At 39.0% G+C, this 17873-nt stretch overlaps 1 protein-coding gene across 5 annotated transcripts in view; it reads left to right on the forward strand.

The window, feature by feature from the left end:
- Positions 1-6985: 6985 nt before the first annotated feature.
- Positions 6986-17873, forward strand: part of RFC1 (replication factor C subunit 1) — an 87829-nt gene continuing 76941 nt past the window's right edge. Inside the window, exons 1-2 of one of the 5 annotated variants that reach the window (XM_081812445.1) lie at positions 7141-7288; positions 7902-8044. Coding sequence is in view for 1 of the 5 variants with exons in the window: in XM_031027015.2 (XP_030882875.1) it covers positions 7286-7288 (3 nt within the window). In the remaining 4 variants the exon portion in view is untranslated. Of the gene's footprint in view, positions 7289-7901; positions 8045-17873 lie in introns of all 5 variants that reach the window. The other 4 variants (XM_081812442.1, XM_031027015.2, XM_081812443.1 and 1 more) reach the window with 4 other exon arrangements.

Here is a 17873-nt window from a genome sequence, read left to right on the forward strand (position 1 = left end):
TTTGAAACCAAGTGAAGAAAGTATTTCATCAAGAAATACTTCTAGAGAGGGGCAACTGGGTGGCTCAGGTGGTTGAGTGTCTGACTCTTGATTTTGCTTGGGTCGTGACCTTGGGGTTGTGAGATGGAGCCCCACATCGGCTCCACACTTGGCGGGAAATTTGCTTGAGATTCTCTCTCTTACCCTCTGCCCCTTCCCCCCTGCACGCTCTCTCTCTCTTTCCAAAATAAATAATCTTTTCTTTTTTTTATTTAAATTCAATTAATTAACATATAATATATTATTAATTTCAGAGGTACAAGCCTGTGATTCATCAGTCTCATATAATACCCAGTGCTCCTTGTATCACATGTCCTCCTTAATGTCCATCACCCGGTTGCCCCATCCCCCACCCCCCTCCCCTCCAGCAATCCTCAGTTTATTTCCTATGATTAAGAGTGTCTTATGGTTTGTCTCCCTCTCTGATTTCATCTTGTTTTATTTTTTCCTCTCTTCCCCTATGATCTTCTGTTTTGTTTCTTACATTCCACATATGACTGAGATCATATGATAATTGTCTTTCTCTGATTGACTTCCATTTTGCTTCATGTTAACTTACATAATCATTTACAATGATCAAAACCAGGATACTCTGCTATGCTACTATTTACTGAAGTATGGACCTTATTCAAATTTTACTCATTTTCCTTCTAATGTCCTTTTTCTGTCCAGGATCCCACATTGCATTTAGTTAATATGTATTTTTAGTCCTCTCCAATCTGTGACAGTTCCTCAATCTTCCCTTGTCTTTCATGACCTTGACACTGTTGATGAATCCCGGTCAGTTCTTTTGTAGAATATTTCTCAATTGTGGTTTGTCTGATGTGCTCTCATGATCAGATTTAGATTATGCCACATGGTGGAAGAAGGGAAAGTGGTGAAATTAGACTATAGTAGTGGGTCTTTTTTATAGTAGTGATATTCAACATATAGTAATATTAAGTTTTGCAAATCCCACTTAAACTAAAAGAAACATTTTCTAGAAAATGTCTAAGGAATCCCAGGCATTTGTGACCTGCTATATTTACTTTACCAATTACAGTGCTTACCACCATCCTAGAGCTAATGATAATATTTATATAAAGGCATCAAACCAGGTATATTTTAAATGTAGAGTCCAAAGCACTTGACCTCATTTGTCTTAAAGCAAGATTAACTCTTTCTATAGCAGCTAGCAGTTTAAAGGTTTATTTATTTATTTATTTGCGTGCGCGTGCGCGCGCGAGAGAGAGAGAGAGAGAGAGAGAGAGAGAGAGAGCGCATGAGCGGGGTGAGGGGCAGAGGGAGAAGCAGACTCCCTCTGAGCAGGGAGCCCGATGTGGGGCTCAATCCCGGGACTTGATCCTGGGACTCCGGGATCATGACCCCAGGTGAAGGCTGACACCCAATCAACTGAGCCACCCAGGCACCCTGCAGCTAGCAGTTTAAATGGATATGTTAAAAAGTACTGCTTATATCCTTTTTGTGGCAATGAATTAGACTTTATCTGAGAAAGATCTTTGCTGTATATTTTATCGAAGATGTGAATTTATTGGAATTCTCTTTTCATGTGTCTTTTCTCTTCTGACTCGTGTTCATTTACAAGATTTTTTTTTTCTCATATACACTACTCTGTATAAACTGATTATATTCAATACTATTTAAATTGCATGTCAAAAAAGATGATCTGTGAGATTTCCATGGAAGTTAAAAACATTTTTTATTGCAAACATTGTTGGAATATGAATGAGGGTTCTGGGTATATATTATGGAAGCTCAGATTCTTAAGAGTCTTAAAGGTCTACAATTTACAGGTATGTGGTCATTCTTACTATAGCAGCAATTTTCAAATAACTGATGGTAGTTTCCTTTATTTGCTATGCTTCATATTATTTCTATAAAGCAACAAAAACAAAAATTCTGGAATTACTTTGAGTTACAGTGTTTGGAGAATGAAAGATTATCCTAATCATAAAATCTATTATCACTACAAAATGCTGTTGGCATTCTTGTTGCTCTATCTATAAACACTCTTAAAATTGCCAATGAATATTTAAGGAAATGAATCCACAACTTGAGATAACAGTATGTATATAACCAAGTGTGTATATCACCAGTAAAATTATATGCTTTTTGTTAAGTTTGGTATTTTAAATGCAAATGTTTCTTCTAATTTAAGTGAAGATACTGATATATTTGGGAGAAACTTTTTATTATTATAGTTTATAAAAATCATCAGGCAAGTTTATAATAATTTAGATTACTAAAGCATAATCAGATTAAGAAGGCTAATTGAATATCAACCAAGAATTAAGATAAATGACATAGTGCCTAATTTCCTAAATTAGAATATATGCACTATCATGGTGACAGATTATGACTTAATGATTATGCTCATAAATGGCTTACAAGGTCAACATCATGGGGCTGAGTCTGCAGTCATCATAAACACAGAAAGGGATAAGCTACCTAACGGAATGTTTTCTATAAGGAATATGTTCCAATTAACCTTGACAAAGCAGGACATGCTAATATTTATCCAGAGGGCAGAAAGTCACATTTGTTGTTGCACAGTGAAAATTCGATTGATTTCTGTTGACTTATAAAAATCTATGTGAAAGACAATGTAATTATTGTGCTCCTGAAAAGGATTTTAAAGAGACTCCAAGTGAAGAGTTATTTCTATCACACAGATAAGTTAACTAAGGCAGTGGCATTAACACTGAGAATTTACATTGAACAGTTGTTTTCCACTTACATGTGGCAGTGGTTAGATTATAAAGGATGACCAAAATTCAATCAGGTACTTTCTAACTAATACAGAGTTTTAGTCATTTCAGGAGGACAATGATTTATATGTTACAGAAAAAGAGCCAATTATTATATACATAATCTAACTACTCACAAGTTTAGAAACATACCAATAAAGATGTTAATGTCATTATTCTAACTTTTGTGGTAAAGCATTCTTCGTTGAACGGAAATAATACTTTCACCAGTGATATACCCCTATGTGGGGGAGGGAAAGAGATCCTTGACTTTCACAAAATTGGCTTTGTTGACAAAGTTTTCCCTGAAGCCCTTTCTTTTAAGAATGAACAAGGCCAGTGAGCATCAGATAATCAGATCCAATATATAATACATCCCTTAAAAATGTGTCTTCTTTGTGTTAGGTCTCAAATCATTATTAAAAATATTTAAGGGGTGCCTGAGTGGCTTAGTTGGTTGGGCATTTGCCATCAGGTCATGATCTTGGGGTCCTGGGATCAGGCCCTGCATCAGGCTCCCTTCTCACCATGGAGTCTGCTTCTCCTTCTCCCTCTGCCCCTCTCTCTCTGCTGTGTTCTCTCTTTACCTCAAATAAATCAATAAAATTTTTTTAAAAAGTACTTAAAAATATTTTGGGCTTTTAATAGATGCCCTTAATTCTGGAAACTGCAGTGCTTATCCAATTGCTGTATTATGTTACCAATGTCACTCTACAATGAATTAATAGTCTTATTTATTCATCGGCTGGTTTGAGAAATATTTACACAAAGAAGAACTGAACTAATAACTAAGGAGAGCATGAGAGAAAACTTGATGAAAATACTTTTAAGAAAACATGCCAAGAATCTTGGTTAGCTAATGTTTTACATCACCAATAAATGACTTTTCTATGTCTGTCGCAAAAACTACCTAAAACTCAGCAGCCCTAGTGTGTTATGTTTTTTGTGTATCCTCAATTTCCTGGAAAGGCATTATTGCAGTCTTTCAATTAATATTGAGACACGGAAGTAGTTATTATCATTTTATTCTCATTGTCAAAGAGACGCCACAGAGATGGAAGGTGCACATAGGCTGGTCTTTTGCCTGGAACAAATTCAAACTAGATACTATAATCGAGTAGTGCCCAGTAAGGGTTAAAATCCAGATGCCGTTATTATGGAGAAACTAATTTTTTTTTTTTAAAGATTTTATTTATTTATTCATGACAGACAGAGAGAGAGAGAGGCAGAGGGAGAAGCAGGCTCCCAAGGAGCAGGGAGCCCGATGCGGGACTCGATCCCAGGACCCTGAGATCATGACCTGAGCCGAAGGCAGACGCTTAACCATCTGAGCCACCCAGGCGCCCGAGAAACTAATTTAATAAGAGACAGTGTTCCCCTATAGACAAGTAAAACAAATAATATTTGGTAATGTTTTTAGCACTCTTCAGATTTCTCTGCCATGGAAAACAAATGGGTATCATATTTTGCCATAAAACACATAGTAGTCTTTTTTTTTCTTTTTGGTCAAAAAATACCAAGTGTAAGGGTGATATTGTATGTTGGCCAACTGAACATAATAATAATAAAAAAAAGAATGATGGGATCATAGCAATCTCAGGGGTTTAAAATCTTACAAAGCCTTCCCATTACACTTAGAATAAAAGTTAAACTTCTTGCTAGGGCCTAAGGCTCTGGAGGATCCCTCCCCTCACCTCCACCCAAATCGATCTCCTATCCCTTCCAGTACCAGTCATAAAACTGGCTTTCTGGCTATTCCCTGGATATGTTTAACTCGTAATCACATCAGGGCCTTTATACTTGCTGGCCCCTTCTCAAATCCATGTCCCAGCTCAATGTCTCCTTCTTAGGTCACTTATTTGCAATACTTCCACACCTTCCTCCTCAGCTAGCCTCTATCTGCTTTATTTTCCGTGTAGCACTTACCGTTATCTGAAAGTACAGACTTTATTTTTGTCTCCTAACTTATTTTTCTCTTTTCCTCAAAGATATAAACTTCAGGAAATCTAGGACTGTCTGTCTTATTTACTATGGGTTCCCAGCAAGCACATAAAAAAGTGCTGACACACAGTAAATGTCAATAAATATTTGTTGAATGATGCATCAGTAAAAACCACCACAATGGAGAAAATAAGCATGACTATTCTGTTCATGCTTATTTTTGGTTACACTCTGGGTTCTTTACACTCTGGGTTCTGTTCTGGTTATTTATCACTTCACAACAAACTACCCCAAAACTTACTACCTTAAAAGAACAATCATTTTATTATGCTCACACTACTGTCAGAGAATTTAGGCAGGCCTTGACTAGGTGATTTTTCTGTGCTAAAGTGTTGACTGGGGTCATTGAGTAGACTAGTAGAATTTCGCCAGCAGCTGGTATGGTGGGTTCAAGATGGCTTCACTGACAAGCCTGGTATCTGGTGGAGATGACTGTAAGCCTGGGTTCAGCTAGCCCCTTCTCTTGCTTTACATGGCACCTCAGGGGTCCAATAGAGCAAGCTAGGAGTTACCAGTCCGTTTAAAGTTTATGTCTGGAACTGTCAAATCAGACACAGGCTAGCTCAGATGAGGGGAGGAGTATCAAAGCATACGCAGCCATTTTTAATCTGATACATTTCTGAGATAGAATATTTCCAAGTAAATGTTCCTCAAGAAAACAGTCCAACAAATTCAGTTCAGTGTCTTTCTGGAAGTTACAGGCTTCTACTTAAGTCTCACCTAAATTCAAGGAACACTCCAAACGCTAAAAGAAAAATACAGAAGTTAAAAGTAACATAATATAAAAGATATGGAGAACTTTGAATATACATCTTATTTACTTATTTACAACACCATGAATGTTGTAAATTGGTTTAGATCCACTGAGATTATAAGCAAAAATTTATGTGATGTGTCTGCTGTGTACATTATTCTGGAGAGTAGGTTCATAGTTTTTATTGATTTTTCAAAGGTTTTAATGACTCCCCTCCACCCCTATCAAGTATTTCCCTAAGTGAAAATATGGAGTGCATAAGTTCATTTTTAGAACTATCTCCCTTGATAATACCCAGCCTTGAATAATAATAATAATAGTGGACCTAAATTATTATCTTATGTGCCAGGAATAACGTTCTATAACAACCCTATGAAGTACTACTATTATCCTTATTTTAACGATGAGGAAACTGAGGCTTAGTAACTTGCCCATGGTCACTCAATTAGCATGTGGTGGAGCTGGGAACCCTACCATACTGGTTGCAGGAGGTCCAATGCAATGAGGCCCTGTTCGTGAATAATAGTTTATTCCTTTGTAAATTAGGGATAATAATAGTAGCCAGTGTCACTATGGGCATTAGATGAGCTGAACTAGGATAGTCCATATCTGCATGCCTGGCACATATTACATTGGGCATTTAATAAATACAAGCTCTCCATGCTTTGCCTTTGTTGTATTCCAGAAGGCTTTGCTCTTTTTCATTGTAGAGATATTGGTGTGATAAAATGCAGAACCTAAAAAGGGGACGGTGGGTGGGTAAGCTTCTGAAAGTCTAGGACCAAAGCTGGAGATACTGCTCTCCCCACTAAACTCCTTGGGGTCTCATGTTTTCTCTTAAAGTTGTATGCAAATGTTGCATTCTATTCCACAATTCAGTAGCTTATCTACTGGGGTCATTGTTTTTCTCTAGTGATACACCTTGTTTATGACTTGGCTTCACACACACCACGGCTCTGAGGAACTTAGTGCAGGTTGGGGAATTTAGAGGCCTAGATTCCTAGCCTGGACCCCTCAGCTTGTTTGGGCCTTGTATTTTTCACTTATAAAATAGAGTGGGTGTTGATGACTAGATAATTTTACCAGAATCTTTTCTGCTCTGGAATTATACAACATAAAATTGTCCTTTAGTAGCCTGGTTTTCAAACTCTGGGTCTTCACTTAGGAGGCAAAAAATCCAATTCGGCGGGTCAAACATTAAAAACCAAAACAAAACAGGGTAACTGCTCTTTGGTGAAACTCTTGTTAAACAATAGATATTTAAATGTAATATGCGAAAAAAAGATAAATGTAAGATGTGAAACCTACATCTGGAATGTGTATTTCCCCCGCGGGTGGTGGTCAGAACACGTGAAAGCTAGTGCAGGGCAATGCGCCCCTCCACGCGTGTTACCGCGAGGAACCTGGTTTGCCCGCCTCGGGAGATTAACCTCGGAACCTCCACTTGAGCGCCCCCACCAAAAGCCCAGGGCGCAAACGTGCGCGCGGGCCACGCTCCCGTGGCTCCTCGCGATGGCAGCGGCCCGAGGGCCTGCGGGGCGTCACCTGGGCCGACGTCGCACCTCCCGCCTCCGGCCCGGGCCGAAGTGAAGCTGCGCGCCTTCTGACGTCATCACCGGGCGCCGCGGCTCCCACCTCCTTCCACTTCGCGGGAGAAGTTGTTGGCGCGAATGGATCCCGAGTCCCGGTAACGGATTCCCCAGCCGACAGGCCTGCCCGCCCGCGCCTTAGTCCGTGGGCTGCGATGGTGAGCCCCTGGGGGAGACTGTGCGGCTCGGGGGCTTGGGAGAGTTTGCAGCCTGGGTGTGGACCGGGCACTTTTGGTATGGAGGGTGGGGGAGGATGGCGGTGCGGGGCTCCGAAGGGGAGCGAAGGCACAGAAGGGGCCACAAATCGGGCACTGGCCGCACGGGTTTCCTTGGACCACGGGGTTTCAGCTCTCCGCGGCAGGCTGCGCGCAGGGCTTTTGGTGCTGCGCCGCAGTTTCACTTTTTTTCGCTCTGGGGGAAGGGAGGAAGGAAGGGAGTAAAGAAGGTGATTTGGGGGCTTAGAGATAAAGTTGTTTTCCTGTTTGGCGTTGCCCCAAACCTCTGTTTGCGTCCTAAAGCATTGATTTCAAGCTTTGGTTCAAGGCGGAGAAAAATGTATCAAACTTTCCTTTCTTACGAGTAAGTTGTCTTAGGCCTTCAACTTTCGTCATTAATAGCGCCATGAAAAGCTCATCACATAACCGTTTTGGGACCGAGGGTATAGGGAGGATGCTTTATTTTGTTTAAAGTTCATAGAAGTTAAAGGGATAACAGGGTTTACCAGGAAAAAAAAAACACAGGAGGTAAAAACAGATGTAATATATTTGACAGCTGTCATCGCTTATCACCTGATGTTAATAATCTTTAAAAAAAAACCACCTCTGTATGATTCTGCATAAAGCATGTAAATTGAGAGTGAAGTGATTATGCAGCCATCAAAACAGACCTTCATGCTTGTGTGGCAATAGATACAGGTATGTGTTTGAAATATTTATTTAAAGGACAATTTATGATGTTCCATTAAGCCAGAATCTGCTTCATAATCAGACACAATTTTTTTAGCTATTTTTTTTTTAGCTTATCTGTCACAATGCCAGCATTCTGCAGGTGAAATTTTTATGCCAAATTGGGAAACCTTGCAGCCCTTTGTGTTTCTTCTCAAAGAAGGATAAAATAATAGCCACCTTGTACCAAATACCAATATGTGAGCTGTTGGTTTTATACACCTTTTCTCATTTAAACCTCACAGCAGTCTAGTTTTACAGATGGTAAAGGAGGCTTTTAGAGTTTAAACAGTTTGTCATACAACTAATGAATGGTTGAACTAGAATTCTGACCACTACCTTATACTGCCCTAAAATGATAATTACATTTTGGACTTAAGACACTATGGTATTGTGGAAAGTTGATGAGGTTTGGAGTATTGAAGGTAAGAGTGAGGTGATGATTTAGTCTTGCTCTGACATTTAGTAGTTATGTGGTGGTGGGTTTTATTTGGTTTAAGTAAATAGCTTAACTTTAACTTTTTTAAGCCTGTGTTTTTCTTAACTGTTAAAAGGGGCGAAATATAGCTGCCTTAAGTGATTGTCTTGAGGATTAAACGGGATAATATAGGTAAAGCTTCTATTGTGGAACCTGGCATGTGGAGGTATTATACTACTATGTGACTGCCAGTGATCTAATTTTCTTAGGAAGGACTCTGTGGAATGTTAGATAGTTTAAGGGGCATCAGAGATGCCTCTGATGTCAGTTGTGAAAAATGTCTTGTATAGTCAGCTTTTGATCAGAGACTTTAAATTGTGGTTCTTTTCTATTTTAGTACTCTTGTTTACAATGCAGATGAAAAATAAAGCCCTTCTTGGAAAAGAAGTAGGAGTCAGATGGGTCAATTTTGCTGTTTGTTAAAGGGAAAAGGTTCTATAACATAGATAAGAATTTTTGATTATATTGGTATTTATTTGGTCCTTCTGTCTCTAATACAAAATTTAGCAAAACCCCAGACTAAAATTCTGTTCAGCATAGGTGTTTTTTTTTTAAAGACTTTATTTATTTATTTGACAGAGAGAGAGAGGGAGAGAGAGAGCACAAGCAGGGGGAGCAGCAGAGGCAGAGGGAGAAGCAGGCTCACTGCTGAGCAGGGAGCCTGATGTGGGACTCGATCCCAGGACCCCAGGATCATGACCTGAGCTGAAGGTAGACGCTTAACCGACTGAGTCACCCAGGCCTCCCTGTTCAGCATAGGTTTATTGAACATCTGTGCACAAGTTATATTGTAGTATAGTAGTTCTTCGGGTCAGTTATCTTTGATAATGTGGTAAGTGGTATACAAATTTTCTGCCCACAGAAATGGGCATATCCCCAGCATTTAAGAGGATTTGCATATCTTCTGAAGCCCTTCCGTAGATGTTAACAACTTTTGCCTTGGGAGCTACATTTTTTCTCAAATATTTTCTTTTTTTAAAGATTTTATTTATTTATTTGACAGAGAGAGACACAGCGAGAGAGGGAACACAAGCAGGGGGAGTGGGAGAGGAAGAAGCAGGCTTCCTGATGCGGGGCTCAATCCCAGGATCCTGGGATCATGACCTGAGCCGAAGGCAGATGCTTAACGATTGAGCTGCCCAGGCACCCCTCTCAAATATTTTCTAATTGAAGTTCTTAATAAAGGAATAAAATACTGTATCCACAAAATGGAATACTCTGCAGGTATTAAAAAAGAGAAAACTTTATACCTTGTTATAAAGCAAACGTCAAGATAATTCAGTGAAAAACAAAAGTTTGGAACAGTATGTAAAGTGTGTTTCACTTTATGTAGAGAAAGAGCGAAAAGAATATATACTATTTGCTTGAAGTCTGGAAGGATACAAAAGGAACTAACTGATAACATTTGTTGCCTCCAAAGACAGGAAATAAGTTTGGAGAGGCAGGATGGGCGGGAGACTTTTTACTCTTGAATTTTGAACCATGTGAGCATAATGTCTATTAAAGGAATTGAAACAAAATTAAAAATAAAAAGATTAAAAAAGAAGCCATGTAAACAGTTTGGATTGCTATGAGAATTTATTTATTTATTTATAAGATTTTATTTATTTATTTGTCAGAGAGAGAGAGCACAAGCGGAAGAGCGGCAGGCAGTGGGAGAAGCAGGCTCCCGGATGAGCAGGGAGCCCGATGTGGGGCTCGATCCCAGGACCCTGGGATCATGACCTGAGCCAAAGGCAGATGCTTAACTGACTGAGCCACCCAGGCATCCCTGCTCAAAATGTGAATAAAACCTGAGCTGCCGGGGCGCCTGGGTGGCTCAGTCGTTAAGTGTCTGTCTTCGGCTCAGGTCAGGATCCCGGGATCCTGGGATAGAGCCCCACATCGGGCTCCCTGCTCGGCGGGGAACCTGCTTCTCCCTCTCTCACTCCCCCTGCTTGTGTTCCCTCTCTCGCTGTGTCTCTCTCTGTCAAATAAATAAAATCTTTAAAAAAAAAAAAAACAACAAACAAACCTGAGCTGCCATTTTAAAGAAGTCAGCATATATAATTCATTGGCTGGTATAATTTATTGAAAATATGCATAAGGCTGAATTAAACACACATGAGACCTAGAGGATAGCCCTGTTTGAAGAGCTGTCAAGCCTAAATACATCTGAGCTGCTTCATGGCCCATTCTAGGGATGATACCCTTTCATATTATAGTTTACTATGTGAATGCTCCCCCTGGAGTAGTGCTGTCACCCTATTAAAATGTAGCTTTTGCCATATATATACTAGTAGTTGTCCTCTAAGGCCCCTACCTACCTCTCTTATCTTTCTATCTTTTGAGTATATTATGCTGGTTCTGTCCCAGCTTTTGTTCTTGCTGTTTTCTCTCCTTGTTCAGATCCTTCCTTGCATATCTACCTTTTTCTTATCATTCAAGCTTCAGTCATCACTTCCTCAGAGCTTTTGGTGTTATATCTAAGAAACCATTGCCTAATCCAAGATCATGAAGACTTACGCCTGTCTAAGAGTTTTTTACCTCTTACATTTAACTTTGAAACATTTTGAGTTAATTTTTGTATAGGGTGTGAAGTAGGGGTTCAAGTTTATTCTTTTGCATGTGGATATTCTGTTGTTCCTGCACCATTTGTAGACTGGTTTTTTCCCATTATATTATCTTGTTTCTCTTGTCAAAAATCAATTGACTGTAAGTGTGTGGGTTTTTTTTTTTTTTTGATTCTCTGTTCTATTTCCCCTATATATCTTAATGCCAGTAACACATTGTCTTTATTACTATAGTTTTGTGGTAAGGTGTCCTCCCCCCCCCCCAGCGTTTGTGGTAAGTTTTGAAATCAGGAAGTATTAGTCATTCAGCTTTGTTATTTTTCAAGATTGTTTTGTATTCTGGGACCCTTGAATTTCCACATGAATTTTAGAATCGGCCAAGAAGCGAGCTGGGATTTTGATAGTGATCATGTTGAATCTGTAGATCATTTTGGAAAGTATTGCCATCTTAACAATAGAAGGTCTTCTGATCCATGAACATGGGCTATCTTTCCATTTGTTTAGGTCTTCAATTTCTTTTAAACAATGTTTATAGTTTTCACAGTACGGGTTTTACACTTTTTATTAAGTTTATTTCTAAGTATTTTTTTCTTTTTGATACTGTAAATGAAATAATTTTCTTAATTTCAGTTTTGGATTGTTCATTTCAAGAGTGAGGAAATACAGTTGACTTTTGTATATTGATCTTGTATCCTGCAACCTTGCTGAACTCATTTAGTAGTTCTGATAGTTTTTTAGTGGATTCCTTAGGATTTCTTCTATATAAGATCATTTTGTCTGTAAATTGAGATAGTTTTGCTTCATCCTGTCCAATCTAGGTGCGTTTTATCTCATTTTTTTGCCTAAATGCTTTTGCTAGAACCTCCATAGGGTTGAATAGAAGTGATGGGAGTGGTTGTGTCTTTTTCCTGATCTCAGGGGAAAGGATCCCAACAACTAACTTTGCTTTCAAAGTGTAAGGCCTTATTGTAGTTTTAAATACTTTATTTCATAATTTGTTTCTGCTGTGCTGCTACCAGTTAAATCATTGTGTATATTAGTCAGATACGTAATTTTGTATTTTAGTGTTTTTCAGGATAAAAGATTCTTACATTTGGACAGATTTTGTGCATTTGGTGATGATAATCAGTTTCTGCTTGTGGATTTGACGGGGGGTTGAAAAATATTAATCAAATATTTGTATTTGTTACTTTCAGAGTAGAGAAGTAAAGTCAAGATATAATATTTTGGCAGCTACAGAGCACTGCAGTACTTATTTTGCGTAAAATCCTGTACCCTCCAAAGAAAAGTGAATAGAGTGACATAATTTGCTTTCTTTTTGCATTTTTGATGGACAAATATAACTTGTTTGTTGGTTGAGCTCATCAGCAGTGGAAATAAGTAATTAGAGGTTTTTGGTTATACTTCAAAGTAAATATATAGCAGCTTTTGTACTTTGACCTTTTAAAGCTAAAGGTCATTATGAAAGCTTACTTCTCTGTGGGTTTAGGAGTGTTTATTGCCAAAAAAAATTTTTTTCCATCTCTAACTTTACTAATAGATTTATAACCAACCAAGTTGGAAACTTCTTGGTACAGGTAAAGGACTCTAAAAATGCATGTGGTTTGTTTTTTGTGTTTTTTTTTCTTTTTTTTTTGAGTACTTGGCAAAGTTTGATACTTTGTCTTGACTTATGTATATTAAAATAGCATTTGGGCTGCCTTCTAGGTGATGCTTTTCTCTAATAGAGTTGTAGAATTGTTAGTTACGCCTTAAGTAGAAAATGCAAGAAGTCTTTTTTTGCTTCATTTAAGAGCATCTTAAATTTCAAAACTTTTACTAGAGAACATCTTGTTGGCATTCTCAATTTTTTCATCTGTGAATTGAAGTTAAAAAACTTCATAGGGTTGTTATGGGGATTAAATGAGGTGATACTTTTAAAGTGCTTAAATTATTGCCTGGCACAGAGCAAGTCGTATTTAAGGTTTTATTAAAGAAGTGAATAAATGAAGCCCTGAATCTGGGCATTGGCAATAGAAATAGAGGGAAGGGGACGGCAGTATTTGGGAGATAGGTTAGGTGGGATAAATAGGTGGAGAGTCAGATTGAGGAGGAGAAACAGTGTCCCTTTTTCTGTTTTGGGCAAATGGTGGTGCTATGCATTAAGGTGAGGAATAAAAGGAGAAAAACAAGTCCCTGAGGAGTATGAGCTTAGTTTTGGACTTTATGAATTGGAGGCATCTTTGGGGCATTTGGACAGAGATGTATCTGGTAGACCGTTGGCTATGTGGATATGGAGCTTAGAGGAGGAGTGGAGACACAAGACTGAGAAGGTATCAGTGTGTATATAGGTGATACTGAGGTTAAGATGGATGTGAGTTAGCTTGCACAGTATATGTGAATCAGGTTTTTAATTTTGGGTTTGTGGGGAACCATTAATAGGTTTCAAGTGAAAATCCTGCATTTAAAAAAAAAAGATTTATTTATTTATTGAGACAGAGAGTGATTGAGTGAGCAAGCAGGCGGAGGGGCAGAGGGAGAGAGAGAATCCTGAAGCAGACTCCCTGCTGAGTGCAAAGCCCGATGCAGGGCTTGATCCCAGGATCCTGAGATCATGACGTGAGCTAAAATCAATAGTCAGCCAAAATCAAGAGTCGGCCACTCAACTGACTAAGCCACCCAGGTGCCCCAACCCTGCATTTTAGGTTACATGCAAAGTTTTGTGTGTATTTGTGTGGGGTGTTTTCTGACAACAATCAGTTCTCTAGTTCTGTTGACACCAACTGGGTATTCTACAGTTCAATTCAATTCTGACACTATTCAGAGTTAGTGCAGACTGCGCAAGTTAAGGGGCTCAGTCCCATTGACTGCTTCCACTTCAGAAGCCAAGTGCAAGTCATGGGCCACCTATACTTCTGATTGACTGGCTCTAAATTGGCTATTCAAGACCTGCTCCTTGGGTTTGATCATTTGCTAGGATGGCTCACAGAACTTGTGAAAACACTTTACTTAATATTTACCAGTTTATCATAACAACACAATTCAGGAACAGCCAAATGGATGGAAAAGATCCATAGGGCAAGATATGGGAGGTTGGATGACACAGAGCTTCCGTTACATCTTTGGGTACACCACCCTCCCAGCAACTTGATATGTTCACCAGCCCAGAAGCACTTCAAACATCAAACCTTGCTTGTTCATGAGTTTTTATAACCCGATCTTCAACCTTCCTCTTCTCCTTGTAGACCTAGGGATGGGGTGGAGAGTTCCCATCCTTGGCCTTTCTAGTGACCAGTCCCCATCCTGAGTTGCCTCATTAGCATAAACTTAGATGTGATCCAAGGGGCTGATTGTAATTAACAGGACACTCCTGTCACTTAGGAAATTCCAAGGGTTTTAGGATCTCTGTGCCAGGAATATAAAGACCTTATATATTTTTGTATTATAGTGTGTTTTTGCATATATCTGTGGAAAATATTTATAGCTTTTGTCAGATGCACAAAAGCATTAAAAAAAACCTGGTATGTTTAATGTTTCCTTGGCACACGTTTTGGATATTGATAGATAGTCAGCATGTTATTGACAACTTCTTATACTAGCATATAAATTCAGCAAGGATTGGGGCCACAAGGATAGAGAACTGCTCTATAGTGCCTTGCACATGGTACATTTTCAATAAGTATTTGGTGAGTGAAGAAGTACAAATAAACTTTGTATTTCCAATAAAAGAGAAGTCAACTAGAATAAAATTTACTGGTACAGAAACATCTTCTCTAGTCCTTTTTACTTTATATCTAATCTATTGAACATTTAATGGCAATGAATAATATAGCCTAGAGAAATACAGCATTTATTATGTGATATGTCTATTTCCTTTTTTAAAAAAAATTATTTTTAAAATTAAAGTATAGTTGACACACAGTGTTACATTTGTTTCAGGTGTACAACATAGTGAATTGACAACTGTACTTTATGCTGTGCTTACAAGTGTGGTAGCCATTGTTTGTCACCATAAAACACTATTACAATACCATTGACTATATTCTCTATGCTGTACCTTTCATCCCTGTGACTTATTCATTCCATAACTGGAAGCCTGTATCTCCCACTTTCCTTCACCCATCCCCCAAACCCCTTCCCTTCTGGCAACAACCAAGTCTCTGTATTTATGGTCTTTTTATGCTTTTTGTTTGTTTTTTATATTCCACATATAAGTGAAATTATGGTATTTGTCTTTCTGCCTGACTTATTTCACTTAGCATAATACTCTCTAGGTCCATCCATGTTGTCACAAATGGCAAGCTCTCATTCTTTTTCATGGCTGAGTAATATTCCTGTGTGTGTGTGTGTGTGTGTGTACACGTGTACACACACCACATCCTTGTGTATTCATCTGTCAGTGGACATTTAGGTTGGTAGTTCTATTTTTGATTTGAACTTAATTTCAGTGTTCATTCAAGTGGGTTAAACTTTACTTTTTATTTTATTTTTTTTTAAGTTTTTATTTATTTGACAGAGAGAGACACAGCGAGAGAGGGAACACAAGCAGGGGGAGTGGGAGAGGGAGAAGCAGGCTTCCCACAAGCAGGGAGCCCGATGCGGGGCTTGATCCCAGGACCCTGGGATCATGACCTGAGCCGAAGGCAGATGCTTAATGAGTGAGCCACCTAGGCGCCCCTAAACTTGATTTTTTAGATTAGAAGTCAGTTGTCAGAAGTTAACTTCTGGATGAATAAAAACCATAATCAGACTACTTTATGGAGAAAATGTCAAAATGTTGAAACAGACAATTAGATCAGGCATAAAGAGTTTTAAATGTTTCAGTTATCTCAGTTATGCAGGTTTGGAGGAGAACTTATTTATTTTATTTTATTTATTATTATTTTTTAAAGATTTATTTATTTATTTGAGAGAGCGAGAATGAGAGAGAGTACATGAGAGGGGGGAGGGTCAGAGGGAGAAGCAGGCTCCTCGCTGAGCAGGGAGCCCGATGCGGGACTCGATCCCGGGACTCCAGGATCATGACCTGAGCCGAAGGCAGTTGTTTAACCAACTGAGCCACCCAGGCGCCCCGAGAACTTATTTATTTTAAAAACCTAAATTATTAAATTCCATTTTCTGTTTAATTTTGCCAGTGTTAGTATTTTTGGATCAGGTATATTTGAAAATGTTTTGTGATACAGTATTTTATTGAAAGAGTAGTCTAAGGCTCATGTGATACACATACTATGGCTTCAGAATTTTACACATCTTCCTCAACACAACTAAGAATGGAAATGGGTTTTTTTACTGTCTTGGGAGCAATTTCTCAGGTAGACTGAATTGATTCCAGAGCAAGTGGGAGAGGCAGATATTTCCCCTAATCATATATTCTCCATTTCTATTCCCTTGCCGTACTTTATTTTGTCTGCTGTGTCCTGTGTTACACTTCTTTTTCCCTAAAGACAGAAAGACCCAGAGCAGAAGGTAGAATGAAAGTTCCACAAGAACAGACACTTTTGTCTGTTTCATTTATTCCAAGCACCAAGAGTAGTTCTTGGCTCATAGAAGGCTCTCAATCAATATTTGTTGAAAAAATGAATGAATGAATGAATGAAGAAAAGAAGAAAGGAAGTTGATGCAGGTTCTTAAAATTCTTCCTGATTAGAACGCTATTATTTAAAACTTTTTCAGACCACACTTTCACTCACTGGTATCTTACTCAGAAAATTTCTTGAGTCCTGTGCTAGACTTGGCTGTATCATTAACATCAATTATATATAGAGATATATGTGATTTCTGAAAGGTAACTTGTTTGGCTAAAAGCAAATTGGAAGAAGAGAAAATATTGCACCAAAAGTGAAAGCACTTTTTTTTTTAGTACCACAGTGTTATATGACAAGAGAGTACCATATTATAAGGGTCAATTATAGAAGTCAGCTTTATTTTATTTTTTTTTAAAGATTTTATTTTTTTATTAAAGATTTTATTTATTTGACAGAGAGAGACACAGTGAGAGAAGGAACACAGCAGGGGGAATGGGAGAGGGAGAAGCAGGCTTCCGCGGAGCAGGGAGCCCGATGTAGGGCTCGATCCCAGGACCCTGGGACCATGACCTGAGCCGAAGGCAGACGCTTAACGACTGAGCCACCCAGGCGCCCCTAAAGATTTTATTTTTTAATATATATATATATTTTTTAAAGATTTTATTTATTTGACAGAGAGAGACAGCAAGAGCAGGAACACAAGCAGGGGGAGTGGGAGAGGGAGAAGCAGGCTTCCCGCCGAGCAGGGAGCCCGATGTGGGACTCGATCCCGGGACCCTGGGATCATGACCTGAGCCGAAGGCAGACGCTTAATGACTGAGCCACCCAGGCGCCCAAGATTTTATTTTTTAAGAATCTCTACACCCAGTGTGGGGCTTGCACTCGCAACACCGAGATCAAGAGTCCCATGCTTCACCGACTGAGCCAGCCAGGTGCCCCTGGAAGGTCAACTTTAATAATTTACTTCAGAAATAATATACAATAAGTGTTACTTTAATATCCACTTAAAATTTCTTTTTTTTTTTGAAGATTTTATTTATTTATTTTTTGAGAGAGAGAGAGTGTGTGTGCATGAGCAGGGGGCAACTGCAGAGGCAGAGGGAGAAGCAGACTCCTGGCTGAGCAGGGAGCCCGATGCAGGACTCGATCCCAGGATGCTGGGATCATGAGCTGAGCTGAAGGCAGAGGCCCAACTAACTGAGCCACCCAGGCGCCCCTCCACTTAAAATTTCTTAAAGCCAAAAGCAGTAGGTAAAGTGTAAAGT

Source organism: Leptonychotes weddellii, chromosome 2 (assembly GCF_054177405.1).
Source record: "Leptonychotes weddellii isolate Sample4059 chromosome 2, ASM5417740v2, whole genome shotgun sequence".
NCBI classification, from domain to species: Eukaryota; Metazoa; Chordata; class Mammalia; order Carnivora; family Phocidae; genus Leptonychotes; species Leptonychotes weddellii.